The sequence below is a fragment of the Oncorhynchus mykiss genome, chromosome 5, assembly GCF_057628025.1.
Source record: "Oncorhynchus mykiss isolate SJ-2025 chromosome 5, ASM5762802v1, whole genome shotgun sequence".
Lineage (NCBI taxonomy): Eukaryota > Metazoa > Chordata > Actinopteri > Salmoniformes > Salmonidae > Oncorhynchus > Oncorhynchus mykiss.
Genome location: NC_143026.1, coordinates 32,784,004 through 32,803,368, shown reverse-complemented (window position 1 = coordinate 32,803,368; position 19,365 = coordinate 32,784,004). Strand labels below are relative to the sequence as shown.

At 44.6% G+C, this 19,365-nt stretch overlaps 1 protein-coding gene and 1 long non-coding RNA gene across 8 annotated transcripts in view; both read right to left on the bottom strand.

The window, feature by feature from the left end:
- The window catches only part of nup214 (nucleoporin 214), an 80,245-nt gene extending 66,324 nt beyond the window's left edge, over positions 1–13,921 (bottom strand). For 6 of the 7 annotated variants that reach the window (XM_021602473.3, XM_021602472.3, XM_090234513.1 and 3 more), the window contains exons 1-10: positions 13,681–13,921; positions 8,902–9,097; positions 8,624–8,778; positions 8,237–8,435; positions 8,061–8,131; positions 2,776–2,839; positions 2,541–2,644; positions 2,240–2,346; positions 1,970–2,036; positions 1,585–1,711 (exon numbers count right to left, since the gene is read on the bottom strand). In XM_021602473.3, the coding sequence (XP_021458148.2) occupies positions 1,585–1,711; positions 1,970–2,036; positions 2,240–2,346; positions 2,541–2,644; positions 2,776–2,839; positions 8,061–8,131; positions 8,237–8,435; positions 8,624–8,778; positions 8,902–9,097; positions 13,681–13,722 (1,132 nt within the window). In that variant the 5' untranslated portion in view covers positions 13,723–13,921. Of the gene's footprint in view, positions 1–1,584; positions 1,712–1,969; positions 2,037–2,239; positions 2,347–2,540; positions 2,645–2,775; positions 2,840–8,060; positions 8,132–8,236; positions 8,436–8,623; positions 8,779–8,901; positions 9,118–13,680 lie in introns of all 7 variants that reach the window. The other variant, XM_090234514.1, reaches the window with a different exon arrangement.
- On the bottom strand, positions 9,540–11,005 carry LOC149983249 (uncharacterized). Its single transcript, XR_016495992.1, has 2 exons — positions 10,847–11,005; positions 9,540–10,705 (listed from the first exon to the last, which is right to left on the bottom strand). It is a non-coding gene; the product is annotated as an uncharacterized LOC149983249 (long non-coding RNA).
- Positions 13,922–19,365: the final 5,444 nt, after the last annotated feature.

The window sequence follows — 19,365 nt, the reverse complement described above, 5'->3', positions numbered from 1 at the left end:
CCCAGGTGGTGAGGGTAGGTAACAACATCTCCACCCCGCTGATCCTCAACACTGGGGCCCCACAAGGGTGCGTTCTGAGCCCTCTCCTGTACTCCCTGTTCACCCACGACTGCGTGGCCATGCACGCCTCCAACTCAATCATCAAGTTTGAGGACGACACTACAGTGGTAGGCTTGATTACCAACAAGAACGAGACGGCCTACAGGGAGGAGGTGAGGGCCCTCGGAGTGTGGTGTCAGGAAAATAACCTCACACTCAATGTCAACAAAACAAAGGAGATGATTGTGGACTTCAGGAAACAGCAGAGGGAGCACCCCCCTATCCACATTGACGGGACAGTAGTGGAGAGGGTAGTAAGTTAAGTTCCTCGGCGTACACATCACGGACAAACTGAATTGGTCCACCCACACAGACAGCGTCGTGAAGAAGGCGCAGCAGCAGTAGTGTATATGGATGACAATGATATATGAACGGTAGTGTACATGGATGATGATATAGGAACGGTAGTGAACATGGATGATGATATAGGAACGGTAGTGAACATGGATGATGATATAGGAACGGTAGTGAACATGGATGATGATATAGGAACGGTAGTGAACATGGATGATGATATAGGAACGGTAGTGAACATGGATGATGATATAGGAACGGTAGTGAACATGGATGATGATATAGGAACGGTAGTGAACATGGATGATGATATAGGAACGGTAGTGAACATGGATGATGATATAGGAACGGTAGTGAACATGGATGATGATATAGGAACGGTAGTGTATATGGATGATGATATGAACGGTAGTGTATATGGATGATGATGATATAAATCCAGGCACATTTCACGGTTAGGCGATTTTGATTATAGACCTAATTAAGTTGGTGTTACCTCTCTCCTCACTTTTCTTAAACAATTAAGACAAGGGCTATTTTCTCATCTCCTAACTCTGCTGTTGCCTCCGGCGCATTGTTCTCCACGCCAATATGCTGGTTAAATGTGCTATTATGCACATTGCAACATGGTCTAGGAAAAGGTGCCAATTCAAGTGCACCGATGTGTTTCAGAACCGCAGACAGCGACCACTATCCAACGCAGGAGAAAGCACATCTGTTATAAAATAATATCATTTGTATTTGTGTTGCACCATTGTTCTTACATATTATAACAATATACAATTTCAGTAGCACGTCTTAGACTGATGGACTGGACCATCCCCACGGCTTCCACAATGGATCAGTCCACTCAGACAGGTGTATTGCTTTTTTTTTTGCTACTGCTCGAGTAAAGAAATCTTGGTTGACCATCAGCCTATCGACCAAACAATCGACCAGTCGACGAAATGGGGTCAGCCCTACATTGTTGACAAACATATCAGCAGATTCCAAATGGTTCACCAGCTTCTTTTGCTTGACCCTTTCTGCCTACGCCACACTCTTAGATCTGAATGAACTGGTAACAATATGGCAAAGTCCTTTCATTCAGCGAGGGGAGAATTACAAATCCATCAAGGAGAAAGTGACCGGTTTGGAATGGGGTCAGAAGAATGTGGAAAGCTGGAAGGGGAGAGAGCAGCAACCACTCACTGATGTGGATATCCTGCTGGCTGGTGTAGTCGATGGCCAGGCCCAGGGGCAGCGTGTCGTCGTTATTCTGAGAGACAGGCAGCTCTCCCCTGCTGGCATCCTCCAGCAGCCACAGCTCCCAGTTGGTCTGAACAACACAAAAGCACATTGCACAGAGAGGTTACATGACAACATAGACACTCAGGGGCTCAATTGATCAATATCAGTTGGCCTTTGATTAGGGCTTTACTATTCCATAATCATTTATCAGAAGATGCTAAGGTGATGTCTTGTCCAATGGATGAGACTATGTTCTGCACAAAGATATCTGAAATCCACATCGACCTTGAACTGCTTTAGTTTCTAAGGCCCAGAGTGAGAATCAAGCCTGATTGACAAATATTACCTTATCTTCTTGCTTGGCGATGACACTGACTTCAATGGAGGCTGCTGATGCGGCAAGAACAACATCCCTGAACGAAGAAAAAATAACAATGAGCATAAGTGATTCACCAACCTCACAGCTGTTCCTCGAACACTGAAGTTGAGAGCCAGAGGGAAATGGAACAGAGCTTATACCAACTGAGTTTGCATACAAAAGCCACTTTCTACAAACAAGAAAATAAAAAATATCTGCAGACAGGCAGGGCAGAATACAGAGTGAGGAGCGTCTCACCAGTCCTCTATGTGGCTGAGGAAGTAGTGGTGCTGTCTCTCTGTGCAGGTGCCGTACACCGGGTCGTTGAAGTTCAGGTACCTCTCCTCCCTCTTCTCTGTCTTTGTCTGACATATCAAAATATTAATTGTCAAAATGGTTTCAGTAATAATGAAAAAGACAAATCCATAAATTATCATTTAGGAGAGAAAACATTTCAGTCACTGAGTGAAATGACCTTATTAGTATTAGAACAGTGAACAATTAGCACTGCAAAATGATCTCATCATCATTCAGATGCATGACATCTGGTACTACTCACAGGGAGGGAGATCACCACCAGTTCAGGAGGTGTTTCCGGACAGCCGTCGGCTGCTGCATATGCCACAGCAAACACAAACGTACTCAGCCACTGCACATCCAGCACTGACAGAGAAAGGACAACACAAAGAAAACATATAATTGAGATAAAGGTTATCAGGCAGGAAAATAAAGGCACTGAAATGTTCAATTTCAGGTTTATTACTTCAGGCCAGCCTGAACTGTGTCAAGTTTACCTTTGACAGGGTTGTCAGAGCTGTAGAAGCTTGGGCAGGGGATCACTTTCTTCTCCTGAAGCCCCTGTTCAGGAGAGCAGAGTTAGACCAGGGCATAATCAATATACAGTGCCTTGCGAAAGTATTCGGCCCCCTTGAACTTTGCGACCTTTTGCCACATTTCAGGCTTCAAACATAAAGATATAAAACTATTTTTTTGTGAATAATAACAACAAGTGGGACACAATCATGAAGTGGAACGACATTTATTGGATATTTCAAACTTTTTTAACAAATCAAAAACTGAAAAATTGGGCGTGCAAAATTATTCAGCCCCCTTAAGTTAATACTTTGTAGAGCCACCTTTTGCTGCGATTACAGCTGTAAGTCACTTGGGGTATGTCTCTATCAGTTTTGCACATCGAGAGACTGAAATTTTTTCCCATTCCTCCTTGCAAAACAGCTCGAGCTCAGTGAGGTTGGATGGAGAGCATTTGTGAACAGCAGTTTTCAGTTCATTCCACAGATTCTCGATTGGATTCAGGTCTGGACTTTGACTTGGCCATTCTAACACCTGGATATGTTTATTTTTGAACCATTCCATTGTAGATTTTGCTTTATGTTTTGGATCATTGTCTTGTTGGAAGACAAATCTCCGTCCCAGTCTCAGGTCTTTTGCAGACTCCATCAGGTTTTCTTCCAGAATGGTCCTGTATTTGGCTCCATCCATCTTCCCATCAATTTTAACCATCTTCCCTGTCCCTGCTGAAGAAAAGCAGGCCCAAACCATGATGCTGCCACCACCATGTTTGACAGCGGGGATGGTGTGTTCAGCTGTGTTGCTTTTACGCCAAACATAACGTTTTGCATTGTTGCCAAAAAGTTCAATTTTGGTTTCATCTGACCAGAGCACCTTCTTCCACATGTTTGGTGTGTCTCCCAGGTGGCTTGTGGCAAACTTTAAATGACACTTTTTATGGATATCTTTAAGAAATGGCTTTCTTCTTGCCACTCTTCCATAAAGGCCAGATTTGTGCAATATACGACTGATTGTTGTCCTATGGACAGAGTCTCCCACCTCAGCTGTAGATCTCTGCAGTTCATCCAGAGTGATCATGGGCCTCTTGGCTGCATCTCTGATCAGTCTTCTCCTTGTATGAGCTGAAAGTTTAGAAGGACGGCCAGGTCTTGGTAGATTTGCAGTGGTCTGATACTCCTTCCATTTCAATATTATTGCTTGAACAGTGCAGGTGCATTTATACGGAGACTTGATTACACACAGGTGGATTGTATTTATCATCATTAGTCATTTAGGGCAACATTGGATCATTCAGAGATCATCACTGAACTTCTGGAGAGAGTTTGCTGCACTGAAAGTAAAGGGGCTGAATAATTTTGCACGCCCAATTTTTCAGTTTTGATTTGTTAAAAAAGTTTGAAATATCCAATAAATGTCGTTCCACTTCATGATTGTGTCCCACTTCAAATCAAATCAAATCAAATTTTATTTGTCACATACACATGGTTAGCAGATGTTAATGCGAGTGTAGCGAAATGCTTGTGCTTCTAGTTCCGACAATGCAGTAATAACAAGTAATCTAACTAACAATTCCAAAACTACTGTCTTGTACACAGTGTAAGGGGATAAAGAATATGTACATAAGGATATATGAATGAGTGATGGTACAGAGCAGCATAGGCAAGATACAGTAGATGGTATCGGGTACAGTATGTACAAATGAGATGAGTATGTAAACAAAGTGGCATAGTATAGTATAAAGTGGCTAGTGATACATGTATTACATAAGGATACCGTCGATGATATAGAGTACAGTATATACGTATGCATATGAGATGAATAATGTAGGGTAAGTAACATTTATATAAGGTAGCATTGTTTAAAGTGGCTAGTGATATATTTACATCATTTCCCATCAATTCCCATTATTAAAGTGGCTGGAGTTGAGTCAGTGTCAGTGTGTTGGCAGCAGCCACTCAGTGTTAGTGGTGGCTGTTTAACAGTCTGATGGCCTTGAGATAGAAGCTGTTTTTCAGTCTCTCGGTCCCAGCTTTGATGGACCTGTACTGACCTCGCCTTCTGGATGATAGCGGGGTGAACAGGCAGTGGCTCGGGTGGTTGATGTCCTTGATGATCTTTATGGCCTTCCTGTGACATCGGGTGGTGTAGGTGTCCTGGAGGGCAGGTAGTTTGCCCCCGGTGATGCGTTGTGCAGACCTCACTACCCTCTGGAGAGCCTTACGGTTGAGGGCGGTGCAGTTGCCATACCAGGCGGTGATACAGCCCGCCAGGATGCTCTCGATTGTGCATCTGTAGAAGTTTGTGAGTGCTTTTGGTGACAAGCCAAATTTCTTCAGCCTCCTGAGGTTGAAGAGGCGCTGCTGCGCCTTCTTCACGATGCTGTCTGTGTGAGTGGACCAATTCAGTTTGTCTGTGATGTGTATGCCGAGGAACTTAAAACTTGCTACCCTCTCCACTACTGTTCCATCGATGTGGATAGGGGGGTGTTCCCTCTGCTGTTTCCTGAAGTCCACAATCATCTCCTTAGTTTTGTTGACGTTGAGTGTGAGGTTATTTTCCTGACACCACACTCCGAGGGCCCTCACCTCCTCCCTGTAGGCCGTCTCATCGTTGTTGGTAATCAAGCCTACCACTGTTGTGTCGTCCGCAAACTTGATGATTGAGTTGGAGGCGTGCGTGGCCACGCAGTCGTGGGTGAACAGGGAGTACAGGAGAGGGCTCAGAACGCACCCTTGTGGGGCCCCAGTGTTGAGGATCAGCGGGGAGGAGATGTTGTTGCCTACCCTCACCACCTGGGGGCGGCCCGTCAGGAAGTCCAGTACCCAGTTGCACAGGGCGGGGTCGAGACCCAGGGTCTCGAGCTTGATGACGAGCTTGGAGGGTACTATGGTGTTGAATGCCGAGCTGTAGTCGATGAACAGCATTCTCACATAGGTATTCCTCTTGTCCAGATGGGTTAGGGCAGTGTGCAGTGTGGTTGAGATTGCATCGTCTGTGGACCTATTTGGGCGGTAAGCAAATTGGAGTGGGTCTAGGGTGTCAGGTAGGGTGGAGGTGATATGGTCCTTGACTAGTCTCTCAAAGCACTTCATGATGACGGATGTGAGTGCTACGGGGCGGTAGTCGTTTAGCTCAGTTACCTTAGCTTTCTTGGGAACAGGAACAATGGTGGCCCTCTTGAAGCATGTGGGAACAGCAGACTGGTATAGGGATTGATTGAATATGTCCGTAAACACACCGGCCAGCTGGTCTGCGCATGCTCTGAGGGCGCGGCTGGGGATGCCGTCTGGGCCTGCAGCCTTGCGAGGGTTAACACGTTTAAATGTCTTACTCACCTCGGCTGCAGTGAAGGAGAGACCGCATGTTTTCGTTGCAGGCCGTGTCAGTGGCACTGTATTGTCCTCAAAGCGGGCAAAAAAGTTATTTAGTCTGCCTGGGAGCAAGACATCCTGGTCCGTGACTGGGCTGGATTTCTTCCTGTAGTCCGTGATTGACTGTAGACCCTGCCACATGCCTCTTGTGTCTGAGCCGTTGAATTGAGATTCTACTTTGTCTCTGTACTGGCGCTTAGCTTGTTTGATAGCCTTGCGGAGGGAATAGCTGCACTGTTTGTATTCGGTCATGTTACCAGACACCTTACCCTGATTAAAAGCAGTGGTTTGCGCTTTCAGTTTCACACGAATGCTGCCATCAATCCACGGTTTCTGGTTAGGGAATGTTTTAATCGTTGCTATGGGAACGACATCTTCAACGCACGTTCTAATGAACTCGCACACCGAATCAGCGTATTCGTCAATGTTGTTATCTGACGCAATACGAAACATCTCCCAGTCCACGTGATGGAAGCAGTCTTGGAGTGTGGAGTCAGCTTGGTCGGACCAGCGTTGGACAGACCTCAGCGTGGGAGCCTCTTGTTTTAGTTTCTGTCTGTAGGCAGAGATCAACAAAATGGAGTCGTGGTCAGCTTTTCCGAAAGGGGGGCGGGGCAGGGCCTTATATGCGTCGCGGAAGTTAGAGTAACAATGATCCAAGGTCTTTCCTCCCCTGGTTGCGCAATCGATATGCTGATAAAATTTGGGGAGTCTTGTTTTCAGATTAGCCTTGTTAAAATCCCCAGCTACAATGAATGCAGCCTCCGGATAAATCGTTTCCAGTTTGCAGAGAGTTAAATAAAGTTTGTTCAGAGCCATCGATGTGTCTGCTTGGGGGGGGATATATACGGCTGTGATTATAATCGAAGAGAATTCTCTTGGTAGATAATGCGGTCTACATTTGATTGTGAGGAATTCTAAATCAGGTGAACAGAAGGATTTGAGTTCCTGTATGTTTCTTTCATCACACCATGTCACGTTGGCCATGAGGCATACGCCCCCGCCCCTCTTCTTACCAGAAAGATGTTTGTTTCTGTCAGCGCGATGTGTGGAGAAACCCGTTGGCTGCACCGCTTCGGATAGCGTCTCTCCAGTGAGCCATGTTTCAGTGAAGCAAAGGACGTTACAGTCTCTGATGTCCCTCTGGAATGCTACCCTTGCTCGGATTTCATCAACCTTGTTGTCAAGAGACTGGACATTGGCAAGAAGAATGCTAGGGAGTGGTGCGCGCTGTGCCCGTCTCCGGAGTCTGACCAGAAGACCGCCTCGTTTCCCTCTCTTTCGGAGTCGTTTTTTTGGGTCGCTGCATGGAATCCACTCCGTTGTCCTGTTTGTAAGGCAGAACACAGGATCCGCGTCGCGAAAAACATATTCTTGGTCGTACTGATGGTGAGTTGATGCTGATCTTATATTCAGTAGTTCTTCTCGACTGTATGTAATGAAACCTAAGATGACCTGGGGTACTAATGTAAGAAATAACACGTAAAAAAACAAAAAACTGCATAGTTTCCTAGGAACGCGAAGCGAGGCGGCCATCTCTGTCGGCGCCGGAAGTACGAGTATTGTACTTGTTGTTGATTCTTCACAAAAAAATATAGTTTTATATCTTTATGTTTGAAGCCTGAAATGTGGCAAAAGGTCGCAAAGTTCAATGGGGCCGAATACTTTCGCAAGGCACTGTAAATCACAGGAACGGAGCAAATGGAATGGCATCAAACACCTGGAAACCACACGTTTGATATATTTAATACCATTCCACTATTTCAGCTCCAGTCATTAAGGTGCCACCAACCTCCTGTGGGCAAAATACATCATAAACTCCAGACTTCACAGGAATAATAAGTGTGTCTAACGTTGTTAATGTATTATACTGAGAGTTGTTGGTACAGACTTACTGGAGTATACTGACTGACTGTTGCATTCATTTTTCCTGCTGCTACTTGCTTTCCTTTGGGACTCCAGCATACTGTATTAAGGGAGAAGATGACAAAAAGCGAAAGCAAATTGTATAAAATTCCAATCACATGAAAAATGTATTCCTCAAAGTTATTACACACTATGTCACACTTACCACAGGTGATGCCCGCCGTGGCGGGTAGCTGGGCCTGCACTGTGACGCTGTCTGTGACCTCCAGCACCATCATGCTGCCGTCAGACAGACAGGTGGCCAGCATGGACACCTGCACAGGGTTCCATTTGAGGTCCTGCACAATAATGCCCAGGCCGGCTCTCAGTTGCAGAGTCGCAAATGGCAACTTCTGCAGTCGGGCCTGGAGAGAGGGGGCAGCCATGGAAGTGAGGGGATTAGGTGTGTGGGAAAAATATGGAACTGAAGAAGTTGGGGTGACTAGTCTTGATGTGCTTTCAAACGATATCAAAGAACTCTGAACTCTGTTTCACCATGACGAAACCGTACCACCCCATTAGCAGTGGGGGGGTTGTTATGAGAGTTAATCACCTTGTTGATGAAGGTGCGGACGTCATAGAAGGCCAGTGACAGGCCTGATGCTTCTGACATGCCACTGACTGACAGGGTGAGCTCATCACTGCTGAGTCCCAGGTTGTGCACAGGCAACTCCACATGAACATCAGCTAAGGCTGCTATCCCCTCAACTGAGAAAGAGTAAGATTGAGAGAAAAAAGTCAAGTCAAGTTACATTGGCCAAGGCACGTCATAACTGTCATTGCTTAGGAAAACTGTACGAGACAGAATGACCTATGTACAGAAAATCTTACCTATTTCATTGGAGTTTCCATCAACTTTGTCTGAAGCTAGGATGTCCCCTGTGAGGTACACCTTGATCTTTCTGTCTAGTCCGACAAATGTCAGTCCAAATTTGTTGGAGATGGCGAGCAGACTTGATCTATCCTTCGGCAGGTCATCAGGTGAATCAAAGACACGGGTTTTCTTCATTTGCCGGAACTGAAAATCCTGCATAAAATAATAGAATACTTCATGACTGTGATGGCACTGAATTTAGTCTCATGTATGCTACTCATTTAACCCTTGTCTAATCTTAACATTCTGTATTCTCCCCTTGTCCTAAGGGTAAAAAAAAAATGACCCGCCTTCACTAAACCCCTAAAATAAAGCATTTTAACTGAATTTTAAACCCCAAATCTATTTTGCATGAAGAAACAATTCAAACGTTGTGAATATCTGGGTTTTCCCTCTTCACAATGCAGAAAGAATTTATTTCAAATCAGTGGACACCACTTGATTTTATTACAATACATCTGTCATAATTATTTTCTTTACTAAAGTAGAGGATCATAATTGTTATTGCTAAAGGTACTGCATAGGTGTAAACCTACAATTTTAACAAGAGATAGCACTAGTATGGCCTAAGAAAGTAACAGACATGTGCAGAAAGTAGTTTTGAATGCATTTTATTGAAGGGAAACAATAATAGTCTTGAACTTTTTTGGCAAAATGGTAATACATTCTTATATACTGTACAATGACGAATTCAACTACAAAATACTAGTCTTCTCCCATTTTTTAACCATTGCCCCCAGCCAAAAAGTGCATAAACAACAATAAATAAGATAGATTTATGTTCTTCACATTTCTGTTTTGCATCTATCAACTAATTAGCACATGTAGGACATTAAGCAAGTGTGTGTGCATGGACTTTGCAGATGTATTTCTCACATGTGCAGCACATAGTATTTGTTTTACAGTCCTCCTTTGGGGGGCAGAATTGGCATCTCCTCCTCTTGCCCGCCCCAGCCTCAGGTGGATCAGGACAAGATTCAGCCCCCTGAAGAGCTTTCACAAGCGCTGCAGAGGCTGCTGTGGGGAGGAGGTGCTCCCTTCAGTGAATGTGTGGGGTTACAAGTGCCTTTCCCAGCTGCTCCAGGAACACCCTCCTCTTGTTCCGCTTATCAGGCATTCAGGTAGGGTTGATCTTGCTCCATATCATGAAGGCATTGTATGAGGACACATTAATTATGTTATGGAAGATGACCAGGGGCCGACGGGCAGTTATCCTGCTGCAGCTGTAAGTTCAATCACCTTGTCCATGTTGTCCACGCCTCCTTGGTTGTGGTTGTAGTCTAGGATGATGGCTGGCTTCCTGTCCTCACGATCACTGATCTCAGCCATTTTGTGCAGTGTGCTCAGGAGGACCACATTCTTGTTCCTCTTTGGGAGGTAAGAAACTAGAGTGGTGGTGGGGTGAAGGCAAACTTTGATGAGATGGCCTCTCTCCCCCTTGTTGAGAGGAGTGTAGGGTGGAGCTCAGGCTTGTTCTTTTTAACTGTGCCAACCATGGTGATCTTCCTCTTCAGGAGCTGCTGGCTGAGTTCATAAGAGTTGAAGAAATTGTCATGTGATATTGTGCCCCTTCTGTCCATCTGTCACATTAAGCACAGCCCGCATCCCCTGGTTCTTCTCCAGGCCTCCACTGGTCAGCTTCTTTGTGTAGACTTGCATCTTCCAAGCGTAGATGGATTGTGTGTCACAGACCACCCACATCTTGATGTGATACTTTGCTTGCTTGCTTGCTGGGCATATACTGCCGGAAAGGACAGTGACCTTTTGACAAAAGAGATTACTATCAGTATTTAGTATCAGTGTCACAGAAAACAATCACATAAATCAATGATATTACAGCAATATATAATCAAATTAACTGTGAAAATTACTTACATTACAGATATGAAAATAAAAATGTACCTCAATGGAACCAGTTGCTCATCCGCTGTTTCTTCATGTTCAAGGTTGTAGAGGTATGGCAGACGCTCCACCCACTTCTCCCAGACCTCTCTTTTCGCCGCCAGTTTGTCTCTCACATGTCTTGCAGGTCTTGACTCACGGTTATCAAATCGCAGCACTCTTGAGAAAGTGTGAAAGACTTTCAGTGGCATCGTGGCACATTCACCTTTCCACTCTCTGCATTCCAGAGACTACATGTAGCCTCACCTTGGGACCTATACACACCCACTAAGACTAGCAGCCCTATGTAGGGATGCAGGCCAATCTCATTCATCCTTTACCAATTGTCTCCATATTTACGGAAACCCTCCAAATTTGTCATCTCCAGGATGATTTTTTTTGATGGCTTGTGTGATGAACATGTAGAGGTGATGTCCTGGGCATGGGCAACTGCATGTCTTGTGAGCCCTGTAGTCATCCTTATGCCATGCCATGCCATGCTGCCATCCTGCCCTGGTTGTCATATGGTGACAAGGACCATGCCATGTTGTGCTGCCATCCTGCCCTGGTTGTCATATGGTGACAAGGACCATGTTATTTTATTTTTCTTTGACAGAAACATCTCTCTTTCAGCTTGGGGGATTTCTGAAGATGATGCATTGCACTCTGGGTTGTATTCTTCCCCATCTTCTTCTTCAGATACCACCTGCACATCTAAATCATTCTTCTCTTGTTCCTCCTGGACATCTAAAAAAAATCTGATCTAAGACTTGTTGGGCACTGAATTTCACACTTTCTCAATTACTAATTTCTTCAGCAAAGAGAGTACTGGGGGGACTGTCATCAGAAGCACCTTGATGGCCTGACTGCATTCCCCATTAGTAAACAATGCTTAAGTGAAAATACTTTCAAGTACTACTTAATATTTGTTGTTGTTGGTATCTGTACTTTACTTCACTACATTCCAAAGAAAATACTGTACCTTTTACTCCATACATTTTTACTGACAACTAAAAGTACTCGTTACATTTTGAATGCTTAGCAGGACAGGAAAATGGTCCAATACACGCACTTGTCAAGAGAACATCCCATGTAATCTACTGCCTCTGATCTGGAGGACTCACTAAACACAAATGCTTTGTTTGTAAATTATGTCTGAGTGCTGAAGTGTGCCCCTGGCTATCCATAAATTTAAAAAATGGTGCCGGCCTCCCGGGTGGTACAGTGGTCTAAGACACTGCATCGCAGTGCTAGCTGTGCCACCAGAGATCCTGGGTTTGAGCCCAGGTTCTGTCGCAGCCGGCCTCAACCGGGAGGCCCATGGGGCAATGCACAATTGGTCCAGCATCGCCCAGGTTAGGGAGGGTTTGGCCGGCAGCGATATCCTTGTCTCATCACGCACTCGTGACTCCTGTGGTGGGCCGGGCGCAGTGCACGCTGACCAGGTCGTCAGGTGTACAGTGTTTCCTCCTACACATTGGTACGGCTGGCTTCCGGGTTGGATGTGCATTGTGTCAAGAAGCAGTGAGGCTAGGTTGTGTTTCAGAGGACGCATGGCTCTTGACCTTCGCCTCTCCCTAGTCTGTACGGGAGTTGCAGCGATGAGACAATACTACTACCAATTGGATACCACAAAATTGGGGAGAAAAAAGGGGGGTAAAATAAGGAAATTATTTAAACTTTTACTTCTGATACTTAAGTACATTTTATCAATTACATTTACTTTTGATAGTTAAGTATATTTAAAACCAAATACTTTTAGACTTTTACTGGGTAATTTTCTATTAAAATATCTTTACTTTTACTCAAGTATGACAATTCGGTACTTTTTTCACCACTGCAATATAGTGCAGGAAATGCAGAAATGCTGAAATTTGTTTTGGTTGAAGTTGAATTGAACAGTATAAAACAATCAGAATGGAGCAAGACACATTGAAATCACTGTGTGTGTTGTATGTGTTGCCACCCTAGGATCACTCACTACCCATAAAGCAAATGTAGAACTTGTATTATTCAAAAACTAAAAATACCTTCATACCAACCTTTTTTTAAATTTGTATAAATACCGTGATATATTTTGGCCATATTGCCCAGCCCTACCATGGTGGTGTACAGCCTTCATGGAAATATGAACAAAGGCGATGTTTCACTTTTTCTAAATGTTGGGGTCACTCTAGGAAAAGTTGAAAAAATATCATTTCGGGGGTTTTCTCTGCTGTTAAACATAGTGGCGGTCTTCTTTTTTTACCCATTAAACAACACAAGGGTTAATATCCGTAAAGCCCATTTTGACTATGTTAACAACAAAATATTGTTGACAGGACGAGGTGGATTTGGAAATAAATTACGTTGGGATAGCTAGCAGCTGAATGAATGCCTCCTAGAATAAATGCTACTAATAGCAAAAACAATATTATTTAGGTAGAGCACAATAGCATTCATAAATGGATGTAACTAACTAGTTAGCTTGTAGGTAGCTAATGATCTGACATAGCTAGTTACTGTTGAAGAAAGTCAGTGTTAGACACCCAAATGTATACAGCTAGCTAGCTAAACACTTGTTAATCCATACATCGTTTAGTTGTGTCATGTTCATGACTTTGTTGTTAGCTAGTTGAGTCTGGCTTAGCTAGCCATCTTTGACTAAAATATAGGATAACTACTAGCTAGTAACATTATGAGAATTGGGCAGTAAGAAACAGACAATAACTTAACGTTACTTCAGTTGGAAGGTTATCCCCAGATCGCTATCTAACTAACTAGCAGAAACACTAGCTAGTTGACAGGCTAGCTAGCAAGCTAATGCTACAAGCTTGTTAACTTGCTAGCTACGTAGCTACAATAGTTTGCCTTACCTTCATTTCCCTTTCGGGAGGAGAGTCAGGGTCTTCACTCATTTTGAAATTAACAGCAGATATAATTAGTTTAGCTACAACAGAACTTTACGAAATATACACGGGCTGGTTCTAGCCTTTCCTTTCCACATGAAACGAAATCATACCGCGCTCGAATTTGCGAAATACAATAAGGAAGTGACGCACAAAATCTGCAAGGCAGAATAACTCATCCCAGAGCGATTGGTTTGCTTGTTCAATTCAGACAAGAGTAATCGGCCTAAGACTCACATGTGACGTGACTTCAATGATTTCAAATTTGGAAGTGTAAATCAATGATCCAACATTACATGATCTCAAAAGGCCTTGGCAGTCAGATTACTGGGGAAAGGTGACTAGAAGAGCGGGACAGCATAACATTACTGTCGATCATAAACCCTAGAGCCGATGGAAAGATGGCGGAATCGGATGATGAAGTGGATTCGGGAATACAATGGCTGTAGAATCAAGGAGAATTGGAGTATTATCCAAAATAATGGAAAACAAAGCAAAGGAGTGTACATTGATGAGAATGATCCTTTGTATTGAGTACTGTTTCTTAATGAGGAGCAGCTGAGCAGAGTACCAATCTTAAATAAACCATTTGAGTTATTCAAACTGGTGGAGAGATTGCTGGGTAAAGTGAAGGCTGTAAGGATCACGAGATGTGGGCTTGTTTAGATTTTTTGTGCTTCTGCGGATCAGAGGGAACGTGCATTGTGTCTTAACCGATTTGACAAGTTTGAAGTGTCGTGTGTGTCAGGCTACCCCTCAAGGGGGTTATATCTGACGTCTCGTGGGAAGTCAATTTTGAAGAGATGAAAAATATTTCTGGAGTGATTGAAGCATGTCGGATGAATTGTGTGGTGAATGGTGAACAAGTGAAGTATCTATCTGTTCTTTTGTTTTTTGATATGGAGTCTCTCCCGAGTGGCGCAGCGGTCTAAGTCATTGCATCTCAGTGCTAGAGGCGTCACTACAGACCCTGGTTTGATTCCAGGCTGTATCACAACCAGCTGTGATTGGGAGTCCCATAGGGGGCGGCACAATTGGCCCAGCGTCGTCTGGGTTAGGGTTTGGCTGGGTTAGACTGTCATTGTAAATAAGAATTTGTTCTTAACTGACTTGCCTAGTTAAATATAGGTTATAAAAAAATCTAAAATACTCAAGTACAGTTAGGGTATATTAACTACACAGTCAGAGCATTTATCCCAAGACCAATGCAGTGTGATCATTGTAAAGCTTTTGGTCATGTATCAAGCGTTTGCAGAAGGGATAAGCCGAGATGTCCAAGTTGTGGAAAATATCATATTATGTGTTTTAAAAGTGATAAAAATGTGACATGTTGCAATTGCGGTGGGAACCATGAAGCCACGTCTTTCAAATGCCCCACAAGGGTGAAGGAGAATGAGGTGGCCAAAGTCAGGGTTGTACAGAGCATTTCATATGCAGCAGCTGGGTTGGGTTGGGAGTTTGAATGGTGCACCAGAAGAGTCCATGGTGGTGGATAGGCCTACACTGCAGGCTGCAGGGATTGCCTTTCATCAGCAGGATCCTGACATTTTAAAGGTTTGGACTTTGTTGCCTTTTATAGCTATGGTAATTAATGGCTCTGCCAAGGTGGAGAGAAGGTCCAGGAAGATAGAAACCATAGTGGATGCGGCGGAGCGGTTCCTGGGGCTGAAAGATTTCTCAGCATAGGAGTTACGTGGAATATTGGAACAAGCCATACCACCCTCTCGGGTCCTAGAGCCTGAGAAGGGAGATATGGAGAATTAAAATAAGGAAGAAGTGGGAGTTTTGTTTGTTTTGGTAATGTTGGTGGCGGCAATACACCTTTTGGGGTTGTAGTCCGCCATAAAACTCACAGAAGAAGAAGAAGAAGAAGAAGAAGAAAGGATCTCAAGCCAAGATGGCGTGGCTGTGAGAGGGACTGTTTTCTCGCTTGTCCAAGCAACTTTGAGGGTTAGGTGGTTAACAGTCAAATATTGGCAATCAATGTAGCAAGAAATGAACTATAACTTGTTTCAGCTACAAAAGAAAATCTAACGGCACTCAAAATGAATGATGTATTATGCAAGGATCCCATTACAATATCAACATTGGTCAATTATGAAGGTTTTACAACTCACAATTTCAGGAAGATGGTTATGAAAGCTACATTCAGAATTATGTCCCTGTAATTGAGGATGATTTCCACTCAGGTCGCGATTTACCAATGTCAATCGAACAAACCCAAGAATATATTTAATAATTGGCTACAAAGGGATATTTCTATACTTGGTAGAGTGCTTCTGTCCAAGGCAGAGGGACTGTCTTCGCTTTGTATACCCCTCGTGATCTTTATTTGTAAATCCCTCTACCTGTAAAGAGATCAACAAGACGTTTCTTGACTTCATCTGGAAAAATAAGTCTCACAAACTAAAAAAGTCAGTCCTCTCAAATCAAAGATCTGAAGGAAGTCTGGAAGTGTTGGATTTTGTTCACATAAATACCACTTTCAAGATCAATTGGTTGAAAAGATGTTTGAATCAATTTGTTATTTCATTCCAAACAATGTTTAATAAATTGGGAGGTCTTCAATTTTGACTGAAAAATAATTACATTCCCGAAAGATTACCCGCTAAATTGGCTAGGTTTCACCAACAAGCTTTAATGTCCTGGAAAATGTGTTTCTGACACAATTTGTCCCCACATTTTGTGGAATAATTCAGAAATACCATAACTGTAAGGAATACATCATTGTTCTACCCTAGCTGGCATGATAATAATATTAACTTTGTTCTTGATGTTTTTCAACAACAGGGGTAATATTCTTTCATATAAACAATTTATAACATTGAATGGGTTTCCAATACCTTTCAGAGAGTTTATTTCTGTGATCAAAGCCATTCCCAGTGGTCTAACTACACGGATGAAAACTCATCTTAGCTTTGGTGATGATCACAGAGTTTATCCAGAACTCAGTTTGGAAGGCGTGGGCGTACTTGAGAAATCTTGTAGCAAATACATAAGACACATTTTCCATTCACAGAATCAATTTACGCCTGGAGGAAAACATTTCTGGAACATGCTTATTCCTGACATTGTCTGGAAAAAAAGCTTTCTTGATCCCTTACAAATATTGTATACCAAACAAATTTAAGGACGTTCACTTTAAGATTCTACATAAGATATATCCTTGTAATTCTTTGTCCAAATTTGTTGATATTGATGATATCTGCGTTTTCTGTTCAAATCTGACTAACTTGTTCTATGAATGTAAATCTGTGATAGATTTTTGGAAAAACCTTGCAGAATACTTATTTACCTTTCTGAACACTACCCATGTTTTTTTTTTATTGTTGTTGCCAAATACTTTATACATAAACAATGATTACAGAATTCCATACCAAATATTTTTTATTGAATTTTACAATTTTGTAAAGACTTATCCAGAGTGAATAACAAAAATAATAACATATTCCGGAATCATTATAATGAGATTTTTTTCTGAGTGAATACAATTGCACTGGAATGATCATATTTAAAAAAAAATGTTTTAATATATATTTCTATATATTATGTATTTAGTATATTGTTTGATGTAGAGATGTAAGTTGTTGATAATTTTGTATAATGAATAAAAAATAATCTGTGGTCCAAATCAGACAGGAGCTTCTGATGGAGCAAACCAACCTTGAGTCTGTAAGAGCCAGAAAAACAATCCACAAATATTGGTAGAATGATGGAAGTTACAGATAAAATCCTGTTAGTGTCACACCCTGATCTGTTTTACCTGTCCTTGTGATTGTCTCCATTCCCTCCAGGTGTCGCTTGTTTTCCCCAGTGTATTTATCCCTGTGTTTCCTGTCTCTGTGTGTCACGTTCTGACCTCTATTTCCGTTGTTTTGTATTTATTTAGTATGGTCAGGGCGTGAGTTGGGTGGGCAGTCTAGGTTTGTTTTTCTATGTTTTGGGGCATTTCTATGTTTTCGGCCTAGTATGGTTCTCAATCAGAGGCAGGTGTCATTAGTTGTCTCTGATTGAGAATCATACTTAGGTAGCCTGGGTTGCACTGTTTGTTGGTGGGTGATTGTCTATGTTAGTGGCTTGTTTCAGCACAGGTCTCATTTTGTAGCTTCACGGTCAAATTTGGTTTATTGTTTTTGTTACTCTCTTGTATAGTGTTCAGTCTTTCGTTATTAAAGATTTACCATGGACACTTACCACGCCGCATATTGGTCCTCTGATCCTTTTCGCCTCTCCTCTTCAGACGAAGAGGAGGACGACCGTGACAGAATCACCCACCAACCAAGGACCAAGCGGCGTGGTAGAAAACAGCGACGACAGCAGCAGCAGCAGCAGCGGCAGCAACAACAACAGCGGCCGGCTTCACAGGACTACACAACTTGGGAGGAGATAGACAGATGGGCCATCGACCCAGGGAGAGTGCCGGAGCCCGCCTGGGATTCGATGGAGCAGTGCAAGGAAGGTTACAGGAGAATGAGGTTGGCGAAGGCAGCACGGCAGTGCGACAGGTACGAGAGACAGCCCCAAATTTTTTGGGGGGGGGGGCACACGAGGGGTGGAGCTAAGCCAGGTAGCAGACCTGCGCTCACCCCTCGTGCTTATTATAAGCAGCGCGATACTGGGCAGGCACCGTGTTATGCGGTTAAGCGCACGGTGTCGCCAGTACGTGTCCATAGCCCGGTGCGCTATAGGACAGCCCCCCGAGAGTGTCATGCGAGTGCGGGCATCGAGCCAGGGCGTATGGTGCCTGCTCAGCGGGTCTGGTCGCCGGTACGCAGTTTTGGTCCAGGGTATCCTGCGCCGGCTCTGCGTGCTGTGTCTCCGGGGCGCTGGGAGGGTGCAGTGCGTCCTCTGCCTGCGCTCCGCTCGTGCCGGGCGAATGTGGGAATGGAGCCTAAGGGAGAGCACTAGATCTCCCGTGCTTACCCACAGCCCGGTTCAACCTGTGCCTGCACTCTGGAGGGTCCGGGCTAGAGTGGTTATCCAGCCTGGGGAAGTGGTGCCAAGGTTGCGCACCAGAGCTCCAGTGCTCCCCCACAGCCCGGTCCTTCAGGTGCCTCCTCCTAACCCCAAGCCTCCTGAAGGTCTCCCCAGCCTGGTGGTTCCTGTGGCAGCCCCACGCACCAGGCTGTCTCTCTGTCTCCTCCCTGCAGGTGGTCCCGCCTGTCCGGCGCCGCTGCCGGAGTCTCCCGCCTGTCCGGCGCCGCTGCCGGAGTCTCCCGCCTGTCCGGCGCCGCTGCCGGAGTCTCCCGCCTGTCCGGCGCCGCTGCCGGAGCCTCCCGCCTGTCCGGCGCCGCTGCCGGAGCCTCCCGCCTGTCCGGCGCCGCTGCCGGAGCCTCCCGCCTGTCCGGCGCCGCTGCCGGAGCCTCCCGCCTGTCCGGCGCCTCTGTCGGAGCCTCCCGCCTGTCCGGCGCCGCTGCCGCACCTCTGTCCCGAGCAGCTGTCCCTCTGTCCCGAGCAGCTGCCCCACCTCTGTCCCGAGCTGTCCCTCTGTCCCGAGCAGCTGCCCCACCTCTGTCCCGAGCTGCCCCTCTGTCCCAAGCAGCCCCTCTGTCCAGTGGGGTCATTGAGTAGGGGGGCCATGGTGAGAAAGCCACGGAGGCGGACAATAAGGCGGACTAAGACAATGAGGAAGTGGAGTCCGCGTCCCGCGCC